At 37.5% G+C, this 15,189-nt stretch overlaps 1 protein-coding gene across 3 annotated transcripts in view; it reads left to right on the forward strand.

Moving 5' to 3' along the window:
• The window catches only part of nup58 (nucleoporin 58), a 59,402-nt gene extending 45,197 nt beyond the window's left edge, over positions 1–14,205 (forward strand). Inside the window, exons 15-17 of one of the 3 annotated variants that reach the window (XM_073043754.1) lie at positions 923–1,018; positions 1,476–1,532; positions 13,363–13,498. In XM_073043754.1, coding sequence (XP_072899855.1) covers positions 923–1,018; positions 1,476–1,486 — 107 coding nt within the window. In that variant the 3' untranslated portion in view covers positions 1,487–1,532; positions 13,363–13,498. Of the gene's footprint in view, positions 1–922; positions 1,019–1,475; positions 1,533–13,362 lie in introns of all 3 variants that reach the window. The other 2 variants (XM_073043752.1, XM_073043753.1) reach the window with 2 other exon arrangements.
• The last annotated feature ends 984 nt before the right edge of the window (positions 14,206–15,189 follow it).

The following is a 15,189-nucleotide window of genomic DNA, read 5'->3' on the forward strand; positions in this document are numbered from 1 at the left end:
TCCATTATTTAACACCAAATTAAAATAGGACTAATGGATGTTTGTTTGTCTGGATCTTTTTATCTCCCTATTTAAATGTGGGCAACATATTATGTTAATTGATACTTCCTTGGAAGCCGAATAGCAATTAGCAGTGACTCATATCAAACTCTTGTCTACCCAGGACTTTCATATGATCTATATTTTGATTATTGTTTGTTTTGAAAAAGAATTTAATTTGTTTTGAGAAAGAATTTAGTGGTCTTTCATGAAAGAGTACTTGGAGAAGGTAATCTTTCACAGTATTTATATGAAATGTCAAATTCTGTTTCAAAGTTATTTGCATTTTTGCACCCACTCAAATCCATGATAGAAAAATGTCATCACATTGAGAAAAAATACTTAATTTCATTTTATGTTCTTAATTCATCATCACATTGTCTGACAACATTAAAAGTGAAAATGGAGTATAAATTTAAGAATAAAATTATTCCTTCCAGTTAGAATTCCTGCTATGTTGTGTTATCATGACTTACGGTAATCTTTTTTTGATAGATTAAGTTTATTAAATTTGTTTTGTTCTCTCTCATTCACTCTTCTCTGTTTCAATAGAGCCCATGTTGTAATTCTCAAAGGTACAAATGCTTCATTAAGGCGATCAAATTCCTAGTTTGTTTTGAACTACATTTTAGTGAATGTTGTGGTGTAGCAGATTTGCTGTGTATTGTGTTATAGGAGACTCCAAAGAAACTTACTGATCTCTTTTTTTTTCATTTTACTGGAAATATTTGCAATGAAGGATATTGTTGTTTGTTTTTGGCTGCAATTTTTAATGGAATTTTGAAGCAGAATTGATTCCCATTTAGTTGCATGATGGATTTTTTTAAGGCTATAAAAATTTATAGCACACTGTATATTAAGTGTGCAGTACTTATTCTTGTAGGATTTGGAAGTACTTCTGGCTTTGGAAGTAATACTTCAGGCAACACCTCATTTGGATTCGGATCAGCCACTAAACCCTCAGGAAGCCTCAGTGCAGGTTTGTTTGTAATTTTGTTTCTGTAAGTGGTTGTGCTGGTAAAGAAGTGATTTCAGATAACTGATTCTTACCTGGCATAACAAAAAGCATTTGGGTTTACAAGTGTTTTAATGAAAGATGTCAAAATAAATACCTGAGATTCTGCTGTTCATCTGCATTTTTACTCTGCATTTTGAATTGTATTGTGTTATGTTTTGTAACTCCAAAACCAATCAAAAGAAAAACACGGGAGCCAGTACACATTTTGTTTATTTTGTTTTCTCTAGTAGGCGTACACTTGTGGCATAATGACATATAGTGGCATGCAAAAATTTGGGCACCCCTGGTCAAAATTTCTGTTATTGTGAATAGCTAAGCAAGTAAAAGATGACTTGCTTTCCAAAAGGCATAAAGTTAAAGATGACACATTTCTTTAATATTTTAAGCAAGATTACTTTTTTATTTCCATCTTTTACAGTTTCAAAATAACAAAAAAGGAAAAGGGCCCGAAGCAAAAGTTTGGGTACCCTGCATGGTCAGTACTTAGTAACACCCCCGTTGGCAAGTATCACAGCTTGTAAATGCTTTCTGTAGATAGCTAAGAGCTTTTCAATTCTTGTTTGGGGGAAGCAAAAGGCTTCTAGTTCTGAGATTCTTGGGCTGTCTTGCATGCACTGCTCTTTTGAGGTCTATCTACAGATTTTGGATGATGTTTAGGTCGGGGAACTGTGAGGGCCATGGCAAAACCTTCAGCTTGCGCCTCTTGAGGTAGTCCATTGTGGATTTTGAAGTGTGTTTAAGATCATTATCCTGTTGTAGAAGCCATCCTCTTCATCATCAGCTTTTTTACAGATGGCGTGATGTTTGCTTCCAGAATTTGCTGGTATTTAATTGAATTCATTCTTCCCTCTACCAGTGAAATGTCATTCATGCCACTGGCTACAACACAAGCCCAAAGTATGATCGATCCACCCCTGTGCTTACCAGTTGGAGAGGTGTTCTTTTCATGAAATTCTGCATCCTTTTTTCTCCAAACATACCTTTGCTCATTGCGGCCAGAAAGTTATATTCAGAAAGTTCAAAGGAACATCTAAACAAGCCTGATGCATTTTGGAAACAAGTCCTGTGGACTGATGAAGTTAAAATAGAACTTTTTGTTCTTTGTCATCCTAAAATTGCTTCTAGGTAACACTGAATGCCTGGGCAGCCTTGCAGCACCTAGTCCATAGCTTTCTGCCAGAGTGCAGGTGCAGACGCTACTTCAAAAATAAGCCTATTATAGCGATAAAGCTTATGGTGAGAAACACTTTGGATGATTCTTCCATCTCTATCTGTAGATTGGACTCAGCTATGTCCACTTTACTGAAGTGCTTTCCTCTAGTAAGTTTTGCAAAGATATCCTCTATCCTGAGCAGAAGGTATTGATCTACTTTCAGTACTGGGTTGATGATGACCTTAAAATTAACACAGATCCTGACAGCCCATTCTTCTTGGCTTCTGGAACCACTGGTATTGCCCAACCATGGGAAGAATTCCTTCAGCCTCCATGCGATCTAGCTCACTGGCTACTTTATCACGGATAGGCTTTGCAAAATGTGGGTGTGGCATTTTTATTTAACATGATCTCATCCTTGATATGTTTGAGTTTACCGATACCTTCCTTGAATACTGCTGTGGGATCATCCAGTACTTTTCTTAGTTTGCTTTCAGCTGACTCTCTATTGCAGGGGTTGTGGCATGCAAATGGTGGATGGATCTCCAATCAAGTTGTCTCAGCAGTAAATCCCACAGTGCAGTCCCTCCTGTTTGTACCACATACACACCCAAAGTGGCCTGTTCACTTATGAATATCATTCCCACAGGAGTTATCTTTTCTCCATTATAGTTTCTTAGTTAGATATCTGTAGGCTTCAGTTCAGTATCTTTGAAATGCCATTTTGTGAAATGACTGAAACAGCTGAGCCAGTGTCCAATTCCAATTTAATTGATTTGCTGTTCATTTCTCTCTGAGACATATTACTTGTCTCTAGTTAGTTTTCACATTGTAACTCTCAAGGTTACTGAGTTCTGTGTCACTCTCATCATTATCAGAACTTTCATTAACAGCATGCAAATTAGTGCTCTTTTTCAAAGTACCGTTATTATGAAAGAATGTATAAATTATACATCCATGATTTGTTTGCTTACAGGTAGACAAAAGGCAAGAAATCCAAAAGAGCACAATTTAAAAAAAAAATAAAGACCAACACCCGACGTGCAAGAGAAAGGGGAAAATAAACAAATCATGCAAACAATAAAAGCAGCAACCATTCCAAACCAAAATGAGTCCTTAACTCTGAAACCCAGAGTAGGCCCAAAGCCTCAGTATTAGTCATCATATTTGCGCAGCACAGCAGCCAAGGCAGTCTTCATAGCCTCCTGGAGAGAGGAGTGAACAAAATTCTGACACCCTGTCTTTCCAGTATATCTCAGTCAGCATTTAAATTGTCAAAATAGCATATAGTACCTTGCACTAGGACCGCTGCAATGAAATACACTGGGCCTAGACCATGCTGGCCAACAACTTGCTCTGGGCCCAGATTTTGCCACCCAGCCGGAAGCCACTCTCGATTTCTCCAAATCGCTTGGCACCCTGAGCGTTCCAACCTTGCACCCCGGTCACAATTGACTTCACATAAGGTGTTAGTAGTATTTTAGTCTAATTTCATGCCTTTTGAACTACCAGTGAGCTGTTGTACATGTTCAGTAGCGGCATCTTAAACTGGAAGTTTTTGAAACTGCAACTTTTTCTTTTTTTCTCTTCCCTGTAAAGTCTGCTGAACATGCTTTTTGTATGTGTCCTACTTTGTTGCATTTTCTGCAAGTTTCTGCTTTAAACCTCCTTTGGTCCAGTGTATGTGAGCTCCCTCCATAAGGGTAACACAATTTGATTGGCCAAGCAGGTTTCTGTTTAGAGGTTGCAATTTTTGTTCGTGCTCACTTATTTCTGACTGCAACGTCTCTGTTTCCATTGACACAGCAATTTAAACTGCTCTTTTAAATGTGAGTTGTGCTTCAGTTAGGAGCTGTCTTTGAATGCTTTCTTATGAGATTCCACAAACTAAACAGTCTCTTAGTGCATCATTAAGCCTATTACTGAACTGACAGTGGTCAGACAATCTATTCAGTTCAGCAACATACACTGAAATGGATACCCCTTCTTTTTGATTCCACGTATGAAACCTGAAACATTCTGCAATCAACAGTGGTTTAGGTTCTAAGTATTCCTGCATTACTTTCATGATATTAGCAAAGCTCATTTCGGTTAATTTGTTTGGAGCATCAAACTTGTAAACACACTGTATACTCTTTCACTGATTACACGCGGCGAAGCTGGAGCTCATTTCTCATTGGCTATTCCATTTGCTTCAAAGTACTGCTCAAATTTATTCAGTATACATAACCTATATATCTGTTGCGTGATCAAATGTGTCTATCTTTCCAATGTAGCTCGTCTTTCTGCTTTTTAAAAATGTAGTATTATTATCACGCGGTACTCACTATTTAAGAATCCATGGATTTTGTGCATTTTCTGCCTTTTTTAAAACTTGGAACATCCTTCTCCCTTTCTGAGGGAAAAAAGATGCTGCGCTTTTTAGAAAAATTGAATATCTGTGTCTGCCTTTCAAAGAAAAATGTGTTGCACTTCAATGGGTAGATAGTTATCTCGGATTTGTTTTAAAACTTCCTCTTCACCACTGTTAAGTTTTGTAACTCCAAGACTAATCAGAAGGAAAACACAGGAGCTGGGACACGTATTGTCTACTTTGTTGTGCTTTAGTAAGGCATGCGGACATGGTTGTGTAATGAAGTGTGCCATTCACATACTTCGTACATATAATCTGTAATGAATTATGTAAACAAGGAAGAATGCTTAAGCAGTATAGTTACAATATTACTCATATTGCAGAAATATTAAATATACATATTGATATTACTTTGTGTTGATGGTAGTTACACAGGTTTTCTTCACCGTAGAACAGTATAACCTGAAAATTTTACACCCATTTTAATGATGCCAATGCAAAATCTAAGGATCTTCAATAAAGAAGGAAGTATGGTTGATAGAAAGTGCTTGAAGACCTTGGCTTTAGTTTTACTGCTCATCTTTGTCCAGATTGTCAGGGTAGTCATGCTGGTTTAGCAATTGTAAGTTTGCCATTGGTCTTTTGGTTAAGATGTTGGAGTTCTTATCACTCCTTGAACTTCTTCCTTGTTTTATTGTATTGTTGAACAATGGTTCAGCGATGGTTTTTGGCAATCAAAGCATGAATATTCTGGGCATAGGTAAATAATATTTGTGTATACAGTCGGCCCTCCTTATCCGCGAATTCCGCATGCGAGGATTCAACCAACTGCAGATCAGGAAAACCCGGAAGTTCTCTCTCCAGCACTCGTTGTTTGAGCATGTACAGACTATTTTTTCTTGTTATTATTCCCTAAACAATACAGTATAACAACTATTTACATAGCATTTACATTGTATTAGGTATTATAAGTAATCTAGAAATGACTTAAAAGTACAGGCAGTTCCCGGGTTATGAATGAGTTCCATTCCTGAGTCCGTCTTTAAGTTGGATTTGAAGTCTGAACAGGTACATCCGGTATTATTTAGCGTCAGTTAGTCAAACATTTTTCTTAGTATATAGTACATATTTTACCTTTCTATGCATATAAAACACTTAAGAAACATACGTATTTCAATAATTAAACCACTGCGTTGCTTAGTAATAATTGTACCTTTCATCGGGGCAGGGCCTTTCACATGCTCCATTAAAATTGTTCCAATCATTGACCAACTGTAGTCTAACGCTTTTCCAATGACCGATGGCGTCTCACCTCTTTCCAATCGCTTTATTACTTCCACCTTATTTTCAGTAGTGATCGTGATTATTTTCATGAACAGAAACACTGCTATTTCAGAGCTATGCCGCCAGGTCCTAATGTCCACCGCACTGAGACATGTTAAATAACATCCGGGGTTCTGCTGGTTCCTAAAGACCACCGCACTAAGACAGGTTGAATAAGGGACTTGAGCATCCGCGTTTTTTGGTATCCGCGGGGGTCTCAGAACCAGTCCCCTGCGGATAAGAAGGGCCGACTGTATATCTGTGTGTGTGTGTGTGTGTATGTATGTATGTATAGATACCTCTTCCTCCCCTCCCCCTCCCTTATCAGTAATTCCACTTAATTAAGAATTTTAAAAACCCTTACTTACCTTCTATTGTAGAGTTGCATGGAATGTAATCACTACCCTGAGGTTATTTTTAAGTTTATTTTCATCTCATAATACAAGTCTGAATCAAATGTTGAAATAACAAAATTGTCAAATGTCAAAAGTACCTATATTGCTCTTCTATAACTCAGCTACCAACTATTCAAAATACAAATGGTGATAATTCCTTAAATTCCATTTGTAACTATTTGCTTTCTTGTATGCTCCCATTTAAGACTGGATATAATTTACAAACAAAAGCTTATCTTGACACACAAAATCATCACTATGGCTGCTTCTAATTAATGAGAACTAAATTAATGCTGTTAGACAGTGAAGTATCAAGAACCATTAAAATTTCTGTGTAATTTTAGAATAAAGTTACTTGATAGCTCCAATAGGAGTAGAGAAAAGTAGTGAAAAATAGTGCATTAAGTGCTAATTATAAGTACAACGTGTGGTGCTAATGGTGTCGAAGGAAGAGTAAGAGGAGGAGATAAAGAAAATTGTGTACTGCTTTATGTTGATGTTTATATGAGTGATCTGTGACTCTATATTTTACCAGATTCACTATTTCTTATTACTTCACCAGAGCCTTTTTCTGTTTTCATCTATAGAATTTTATGCATGAGCACCTGTTTGGATTTCATATTTTATTCAGCAATTTTCATGTTTTATTTGCTTTATTCTGCACATTATTCTGGATCAAGTACCCAAGGAACATGTTAGCCACATAACTTTAGGCTAAAAAAAATCACACTATTTTTCAGATACATTTGTCAAATTAGCTCCATTTATTAAATCATTTTGATTTCACTTTCACTATTTGTCAGATGTTACTAAGTGTACAGCATAATAATTTCTGGCATAGAGATGTTTCTTTTGAGGTGCAGAACATGCTGTGGAAACATTTGTGTTCTTTGTGGAAATGTCTGGACCATTCATTGGAGTGCTTCAGGCTTTAGGAGCCATATCTCAGTGAATAGAACTTATTGTTAAAACAGTCCTTTTTATGGGGTGAGAAAACAAATAACATCTGACATTGTGTTTGTGGTTAAGATCATACACTTTTTATGGAAAATGTTTTCCTAGGCACTTTGCCTATTGGCACAGAATTAAATCTTGGTTTCATGAGAGCTGTAAGATTACACCCTTAAAATCTAGGAAATGGAACTATTTATGGCAGTTTTAACATTAAGGGCCCCAATAAATTGTTTCTTATGACCGATTTTTTTTTCTCTCCTATACAAAAGCAAAGCATTGTAGACGCTCAACTTGAGTTAAATCAGGTGGTTTTAGAAGTACTCCAGCACAACAGGAGCATCCCTGTATGTTTAAAATGTTTTGTTTATTTGGCAAATGTTAATCATATTCAAAAAACAGATTTTAAGTCCAATTGAAGGAAATTGAATTTGCATTCATAATTTCTATTTGTTTTATTTTACCAAGAGACACTGGGTAAACTCTGTTTTACATGCTATCCATTCAGATTTATCCATCAGGTAGATGGAGCTTGTCAGCCCCTGGGAAGGCAGTCCATCTAAGAGAGGGAAAACTCTGATTTAAAACCTCCGCTGCCTTGCGGCCATACCCACTCATAGGAAAGACTTCGGGAATAAACCGTGAGGACAAATCCGGAGCTGGAGTCCCTAAGGCAGTCCGACGTTGCCTTCAACCTCGTTCTGGCAACTCCTGCGATGTCATTGGTGCCAAGCTGTATCAGCCCTTGCCCTTCCCTTGGACTACATCAATGGCGTGGAGAGGGGAGACTTGCTGCTTGGGCAACTCCGGTCTTCCATACAGCCTTGCCTAGCCTGCACCCTGGAGAGGCTGAAGCAAGACTTTCCAGGCACAGATCCATGGTCTCGCGAGACTAACGGATGCCATCCATTCAGATAATTCTGAACCATTAATACTTCTGGGTGGTGGAAAGGCAATAATAGAATGCAGAATATAATGTCACCATTCCTGTTACAGAGAAACTGTAGTGCAGGTAGACAAATAAGGTGCAAGGGCCATGACAAGGTAAAAATGAGTTCCTGATCTCTCATTCTATCATCCAAGAGGTCTGTTCAAGAGCTTATCATAATGGGATAGAAGATTTACTTGAGCATCCACAAAATGCTGAAGGATCTCAGTGGGTCAGGTAGAATCTGTGGAAATGAATGAACAGTCAACATCCTTCATCAGAACTGGAAAAGAGGTGGGGAGAGGGGAAGAGGCCTGAATAAGAAGGTGGGCGGGGTGCAAGAGAAAGGAGGACATGTTAGTAGGTGATAAGTGAAGCCAGGTGGGCTGGGTTGGGGAGATGAAGTAAGAAGCTAAGAAGGAGAGGAGTGTGTATCATGGGAGAAAGGGAAGGAGGGTGGGCACCATTGATAGGCAAGTGAGGAGAAATGGTAAGAGGGGACTAAGAATGGGGAATGGAAGAAGAGGGAAGGGGAAGGAGGAAAATTATTGAAAGAGGAATCATTCATGCTGTCAAGTTGGAGGCTACCCATACGGATATGGTGCTGCGTGCTTTCAAACTTTTGTATCTTCTATCCAATAAAAGGGGTTGGGGGAGTCTTTGAATTATGTTGGCTGCTTTTCTGAGTTGGGGAAGAGTGGACAGAATCCATGGATGGGAGGCTTGATTTGGGATAGACTGAGCTGTGTGCACAACTCTCTGCAACTTCTTATGGTCTTGGGCAGAGCAGTTACCATACAAAGCTGTGATGCGTCTGGATGGGATGTTTTTTGTGGTGTTCCTATAATGAAGGATGTCATGGATGCTAAATTAAGAGATGAACAAGGAAGCTTCTGCAAGAACAGATCATGTAACTGACAAAATAGCCGCATTGCACATCATAGTCGAGCAATCATTTGAGTGGAATTCATCTCTGTACATCACCTTCATCAATTATGAAAAAGCTTTTGGTAGTATACACAGAGAGACTCTAGAGAATCCCTGTGCACTATGGAGTACCAAGCAAGATGGCCAGATCAAGGATTCATACAAGGAAATGTCCTATAGAGTCAACCATGGCAGAAGGCTCACCAGCAGCTTTCAGGTGAAGAAAGGAGTCAGACAAGGGTGTCTGATGTCCCCTTTCCTGTTCCTTCTGGTCATAGACTGGACCATCAAGATATCTACAGCACAGAAAAGGAATGGGAGCCAGTCAAATCCAATGGAAACATCTGGACACCGGGATTTTGTGATGATATATCTGTCCTGTTCCATATCCACAGGCAGATGCAAGAAAAGACAACACACCTGGCAACTACATCATCACAAGAGGGCCTTACCATCCACAGTGGGAGAACTAAAGTCTTCAAGAGCAACTCGACCTGTATGGACCCAGTCACTCTCAAGGGAAGTCCACTTCAGGAGATAGAAGTCTTCACCTACCAAGATGCAGGATGTTGGAGATCTTTTACCAGTCTGTTGTAGCAAGTGCAGTCTTCTTTGTGGCTTTATGTTGGAGGAACAGCATCGGTGCTGGTGATGCAAAAAAAAACTAAAACTCATCAAAAGGGTTGCATCCATCCTTGGCTACAACCCAGACTCTTTTGAATTAGTGATGGAAAGGAGGTCACTAAACAAACTGTTACCCATTATGGACAATCTGGCACATCCTCTCCATGACCTACTGAATAAGCAGCGGAGAACCCTTTCGAACAGACTCATTCAGCTCCGCTGTCACAAGAATCATCACAGAAAATCCTTCCTACAAATGCAATAAGCATATACAACACTTCATCTTTGTGTGACAGGAGAACACACATTATAGTACAATTGTCTCTGTTTTATTATTTTATACATTATTATTGCACATTGGTAAATTATTGCGTATATTATTATTCTGTACTTTATTAGTTAATGGTACTGTATTATTATTGTTAGGTGTATTTTTAAATGCTGCCTTAAGAAAACAATTTTCAACTCTTGATCAATAAAGTACTTATTAATATTACCTAGCAGTGTCATTAACAGTCAGGGTGGCACCGATCCAGATGTCAAGGATCGGCAAAGTTAGGGTAACCTTCATCCGTTTCAAGAGCATCTGGCCCTCCAAGGAGCTGTCACAGGGCACTAAGATGAGGCTGTTCAACTCCATTTTGAAGTCAGTTCTTCTGTATGGGGCAGAGACTTGGAGGAGAACGACGATTATCATTAGGAAATTGCAGCCCTATATTATTAGCAACCTGAGAAAATCCTCCAGACCCACTGGCCAGAAGTCATCAGCAACACCAATCTATGGCAGAGAACCTACCAGCTAGCAGCGGATGAATTAAGGGAAAGAAGATAGAGATGGATAGGACACACCATGTACCAACATCACCAGGCAAGCACTAACGTGAAATCCTCGAGAAAGCAGAAGAGAGGCCGGTCCAAGAACACCTAGCAACGTAACTTAAAGCTTGAAGTACTCTTGTATTTGCACAGTTTTTGTCTTTTGTACATTAGTTGTTTGTTTGCGCTGTTGGGTGTGATCTTTATTTGATTCTATTACGGTTCTTGGATTTATTGAATTTGCCCGCAAGTAAAGAAATCTCAGGGTTGTATATGGTGGCATATATGTACTTTGATAATAAATTTACTTTGAATTTTGAACTTGAAGAGTGGGAATAAAGGGGTCCTTTTCTGGTTTGTTGCAGTGACAAGTGGTGTTCCACAGGGTCAGTATTGGGACCTCTACTTTTCACATTATATATCAATGATTTGGATGATGTAGTTGATGACTTTGCAGCTGAATTTGCAGAATATACAAAGATAGGTGGAGGGGCAGCTAGTATTACAGCTGGGGGTTTTGGAAAATGGGCAAATAAGCAGCAGATGGAATACAGTGTAGGGAAGTGTATGGTCATGCACTTTGGTAGAAAATAGCACATAGGCTATTTTCTAAATAGGGAGAAAATTCAAAATTTAGAACTGCAAAGGGACTTGGGAGTCCTTGTGCAGGATTCCCAAAAAGTTAACTTGTAGTTTGAGTCAATGGTAAGGAAGGCAAATGCAATGTTAGCATTCATTTCAAAAGCACTCTAATATAAGAGCAAGGATGTAATGTTGAGGGTTTATAATACATTGGTCAGACTGCACTTGGAGGATTGTGAGCAATTTTGGGCCCCTTATCTAAGAAAAGATGTATTGGCATTGGAGAGGGTCAGAGCAGGTTCACAAAAATTTTCTGAGAATGCAGGGGTTAATGCACGAGGAGTGTTTGATGGCCCTGGGCCTGTACTTGCTGGAATTTAGAAGAAATAGGGAGTATCGCATTGAAAACTATAAAATATTGAAAGGCCTAGATAGAGTGGATGTGGAGAGCATGTTTCCTATAGTGGGCGAGTCTAGGACTAGAGGGCACAATCTCAAAATAGAGTGACTTGGATTTATAACAGAGATTAGGTGGAATTTCTTTAGTCAGGAGGTGGTGAATCTGTTGAATTCTTTGCCATGGAAGTCACTGAGTATATTTAACATGGAGTTTGATAGGTTCTCAATTAGTCAGGGTGCCAAAGGTTATGGGGAGAAGGCAGAAGATTGGGGTTGAGAGATGTACTCTATGATGAAATGGTGGAACAGACACAGCTGAATTGACTAATTCTCCTATCTCTTATGATCTTATGGTCTCTTCATTTCTGTGGACTTTAGTCCATGTGGCTTTTATTAATATGCAAAGCACCCAGCAACCTCTTTTGATTCTGAGATTCACAGATACAAGCATTCTGTGGAGGGAACCTTAGCTAGTTATCACCTCCTCAATATGTGGATGTTGCATCCACTATGCTGTCCTTTCATGTAGATATAGTAACAGCATTATCCTAATGCGCAAAGTTGGGATGTCTGATCTAAGTAAACAGTTGAATTGAGAAGGTGGGGATCTGAGGGGGGCAGGATATGTTTAATATGTTGGGAAGATGCAGCAGCATCTTTGGCATCCATAAAGTGATCCTGTCAGATCTTTGTGGCTTAGCTCTCTTTGTTAACGGATACAGTTTATCTGAAGCTGACTAGATACTACTAATGTTTTGATTTTAATTAGGATGTTTTTGCATAGTTTTATTTCTTATTACCTGCTGTGCTTATTGGTCTCATTTTGAGGAGGCTTGCATGAACAGCATGAGCAATGAAAAGTGAAAATTAACATGCAGGCATGCTTGTTTTGTAAGAATGATACACAACTCAGATGCATCAAATACTTTAGCCTCAGTGTCATGGCTAAATGCCACTAAATGTCTATGAGCCATTTCTTACAGAAATGTCACTGATTATTTGCTGGTTTTAATTTTCATTGTTTAAAATTCAATTACTTTTTATTTAGGGAACTTCCATGTGTATATTTTGATATTTATTTTTATAAATTGATATAATGTTTCTTAGAATAGTGTGCAATTTGATTGTCTCTTAGTTAACTCTCTTCCCAAACATTATCATCATAGTACTTGAAAATATTATTTTGCAGTACCAATGCCATCCATTAATTATACTCATACATAACCAGATGAAATGGAACATTTAATTGCATGGTTAAATATCACTTTTGAAATATAATGCTTGAAATTATACAAAATATTTGTTTTCTTACCGTTTTAATACATATATTTAACCTATTTATATTTTGGGTGGATTTGAAAATAAATGGATGAATGCATTTAAATTCCTCAGCTTTTACTTGTAAATAAATGATTGGAAATTCAATCTTGAGTTTTGGTTCTAAACTTACCATGTTGGGACATGTCCAGTTTGCGATCTTCTACTAAAAATATTTGATTCATATAATTAAAACTGGACCAGATTGGATCATTTAAAGCTATATGATATTGTTTTGAAAACTACACAATTCACAATTTATGAATCCTGTTTGCAGTTCAAAAATGCCATTTTAGATGTTTAAACTCTGTGGTGTTCTTATGTTCTTATAATTAATTCTTATATTCTGTGCATTGAATGTAGAAAGAAAGTATATCTCTCTTTCTTCTTGTTAAAAGAGTCTCACTAATTTGTAGACTTAAGAGTCCATTCAACACAATGATTTGCTTTTGCTACTTAACAAATGACTGCATTTTGAAAAAACTGAATGGATAGAAGAAAGTTCATGAGTAATTTTTGTTTTTTTTCATGTGCAAGGCTTTGGCAGCTCAACCACATCTGGATTTAACTTCAATAATCCTGGGATCACAGCGTCTGCTGGCCTGACCTTTGGTGCATCCAATCCTTCAACATCAGGCCTTAGCAGTAATCCTGGGGGACAGCTACTTCAATTGAAGAAACCACCAGCTGGCAACAAACGAGGCAAAAGATAGAGAATTATCAGTTAGGACAGGGGCACATATTTCTTAAAATAGGCATGACTCATGGTTCTGTGTCCCAAATACGTTTTTTTAATAGCTGTAGATAGAAAACTACCAACAAATAGAATGTTTATATTTGACCAGGTGAGCTTTAATCAGGGATTCCTCATTTTCCAGAAGGAATCTGATATCAATGAGTTTTCACAGTGAAGATTATATTTTTGAAAGTAAGTTTGAGTTATCAAGGTACTTTGGGTGAGAGCTTTGGTAGTGGTGACCTTCCTTTAATATATAATGTCTATTTTTGTAATGTTAAAGGATACTCCAGTTGTATGCCTTTATTAGTAAGGGAGGAAGTGTGATATGTTGAGTTGGATGAGATTGCAAGTGAATGTCACTGATGTCCTAAATTTCACCATGTCTGTGCATGAGGAGCTGCTTTGTGCAGACTTAGTTTGGTATTCACTTTTCTGTAACTTTTCAAGGCCAGTTTTGTTTTCAAAGTAATTTTCTTTGTGACTTCCAAGTTATTTATGTATGTTTGTTTCAAAACTGTAGTTAAATGGTCACGTATATGACAACGTATTTGAAAATTGTTGTGAAGTCTTGAATTAGAAAAAAATTGTATTTGGGGGGAAATTGTTAATTTTGTTAAAATAAAGCAACTTCTGCAAGTTTTATTTTGCTGTATATTTTTACCAAAACCTACTTCTATGATTTGGATGCCTCATACCACTCCCTGACTACAGTAACATAACAATGGACTTGTGGAAATTGGCTATCTGTATTTTCTTTTTAAGAAAAATAAATTTGACTGGGTTATTTGTGTGTCAAAACTACAGTACATTTTCCAGTTTTGGAGAATGCCTTTAAAATGCTTGAGGATCAGAATTGTCCTACAGAAAATTTCAATATTATTTCAGTTCTGCAAAATTAATCTTAGTTCAGTTCTAACTGCAAGAATATTTTTAACATTATGGAAATCCATTAAAATGTTGATATTCAAGATTTTTACTTTACAGAACTAGCACTAAGACTTATTAAAGTTTCTGATTATAGGACTGCATTTGAATTTGAAATTTCAGTACAGAGGTTTACAAATGCTATTCATCTAGTTTTCACAAGAATTTGAACACCATCTCATTTATACCATAAGATTTAGAAATGTTTGTATTTCTACAACTGAACAGAGTGCACAAACTAAATACAGTATAAGGGCTGAAGAACAGAAACTTCAAGTTTCATTACTCAATTTGTTCCACTGTTCAAAACCATCATAAGTTCTTCTCCAGCTGTAGTGTTATACTGTTGTGAGAAAGCAAAAGAAGCATTAAAGCTGGGGAAATTCAGTATTGTTATCATGGTTACTATCAGTCATATATTTATTGTAGTTGATAGTATAATGGAGAAGAGAAAAAATGAGGATTTGCACCAGTAGGAAATACTTGAAAATTGTAGACTTTGAGGTGAAATTTAATGTCACTAGAGTAGAGAAATAGTTTATGTGTTGTAGATCTAGGGATATGCCTTCTATGGAAGAGAAATTTCAACAAATTCCTAAAGAACCGGAAAGTTACACCACTTAGAAATTCTGAGATTCTTGCCCAAAAGGATGAGTTGATAATCAGTTTCCACATCCATGAGAGCAGATGAAAGTTAGAGT

This window comes from Hemitrygon akajei, chromosome 4, assembly GCF_048418815.1.
Source record: "Hemitrygon akajei chromosome 4, sHemAka1.3, whole genome shotgun sequence".
Lineage (NCBI taxonomy): Eukaryota > Metazoa > Chordata > Chondrichthyes > Myliobatiformes > Dasyatidae > Hemitrygon > Hemitrygon akajei.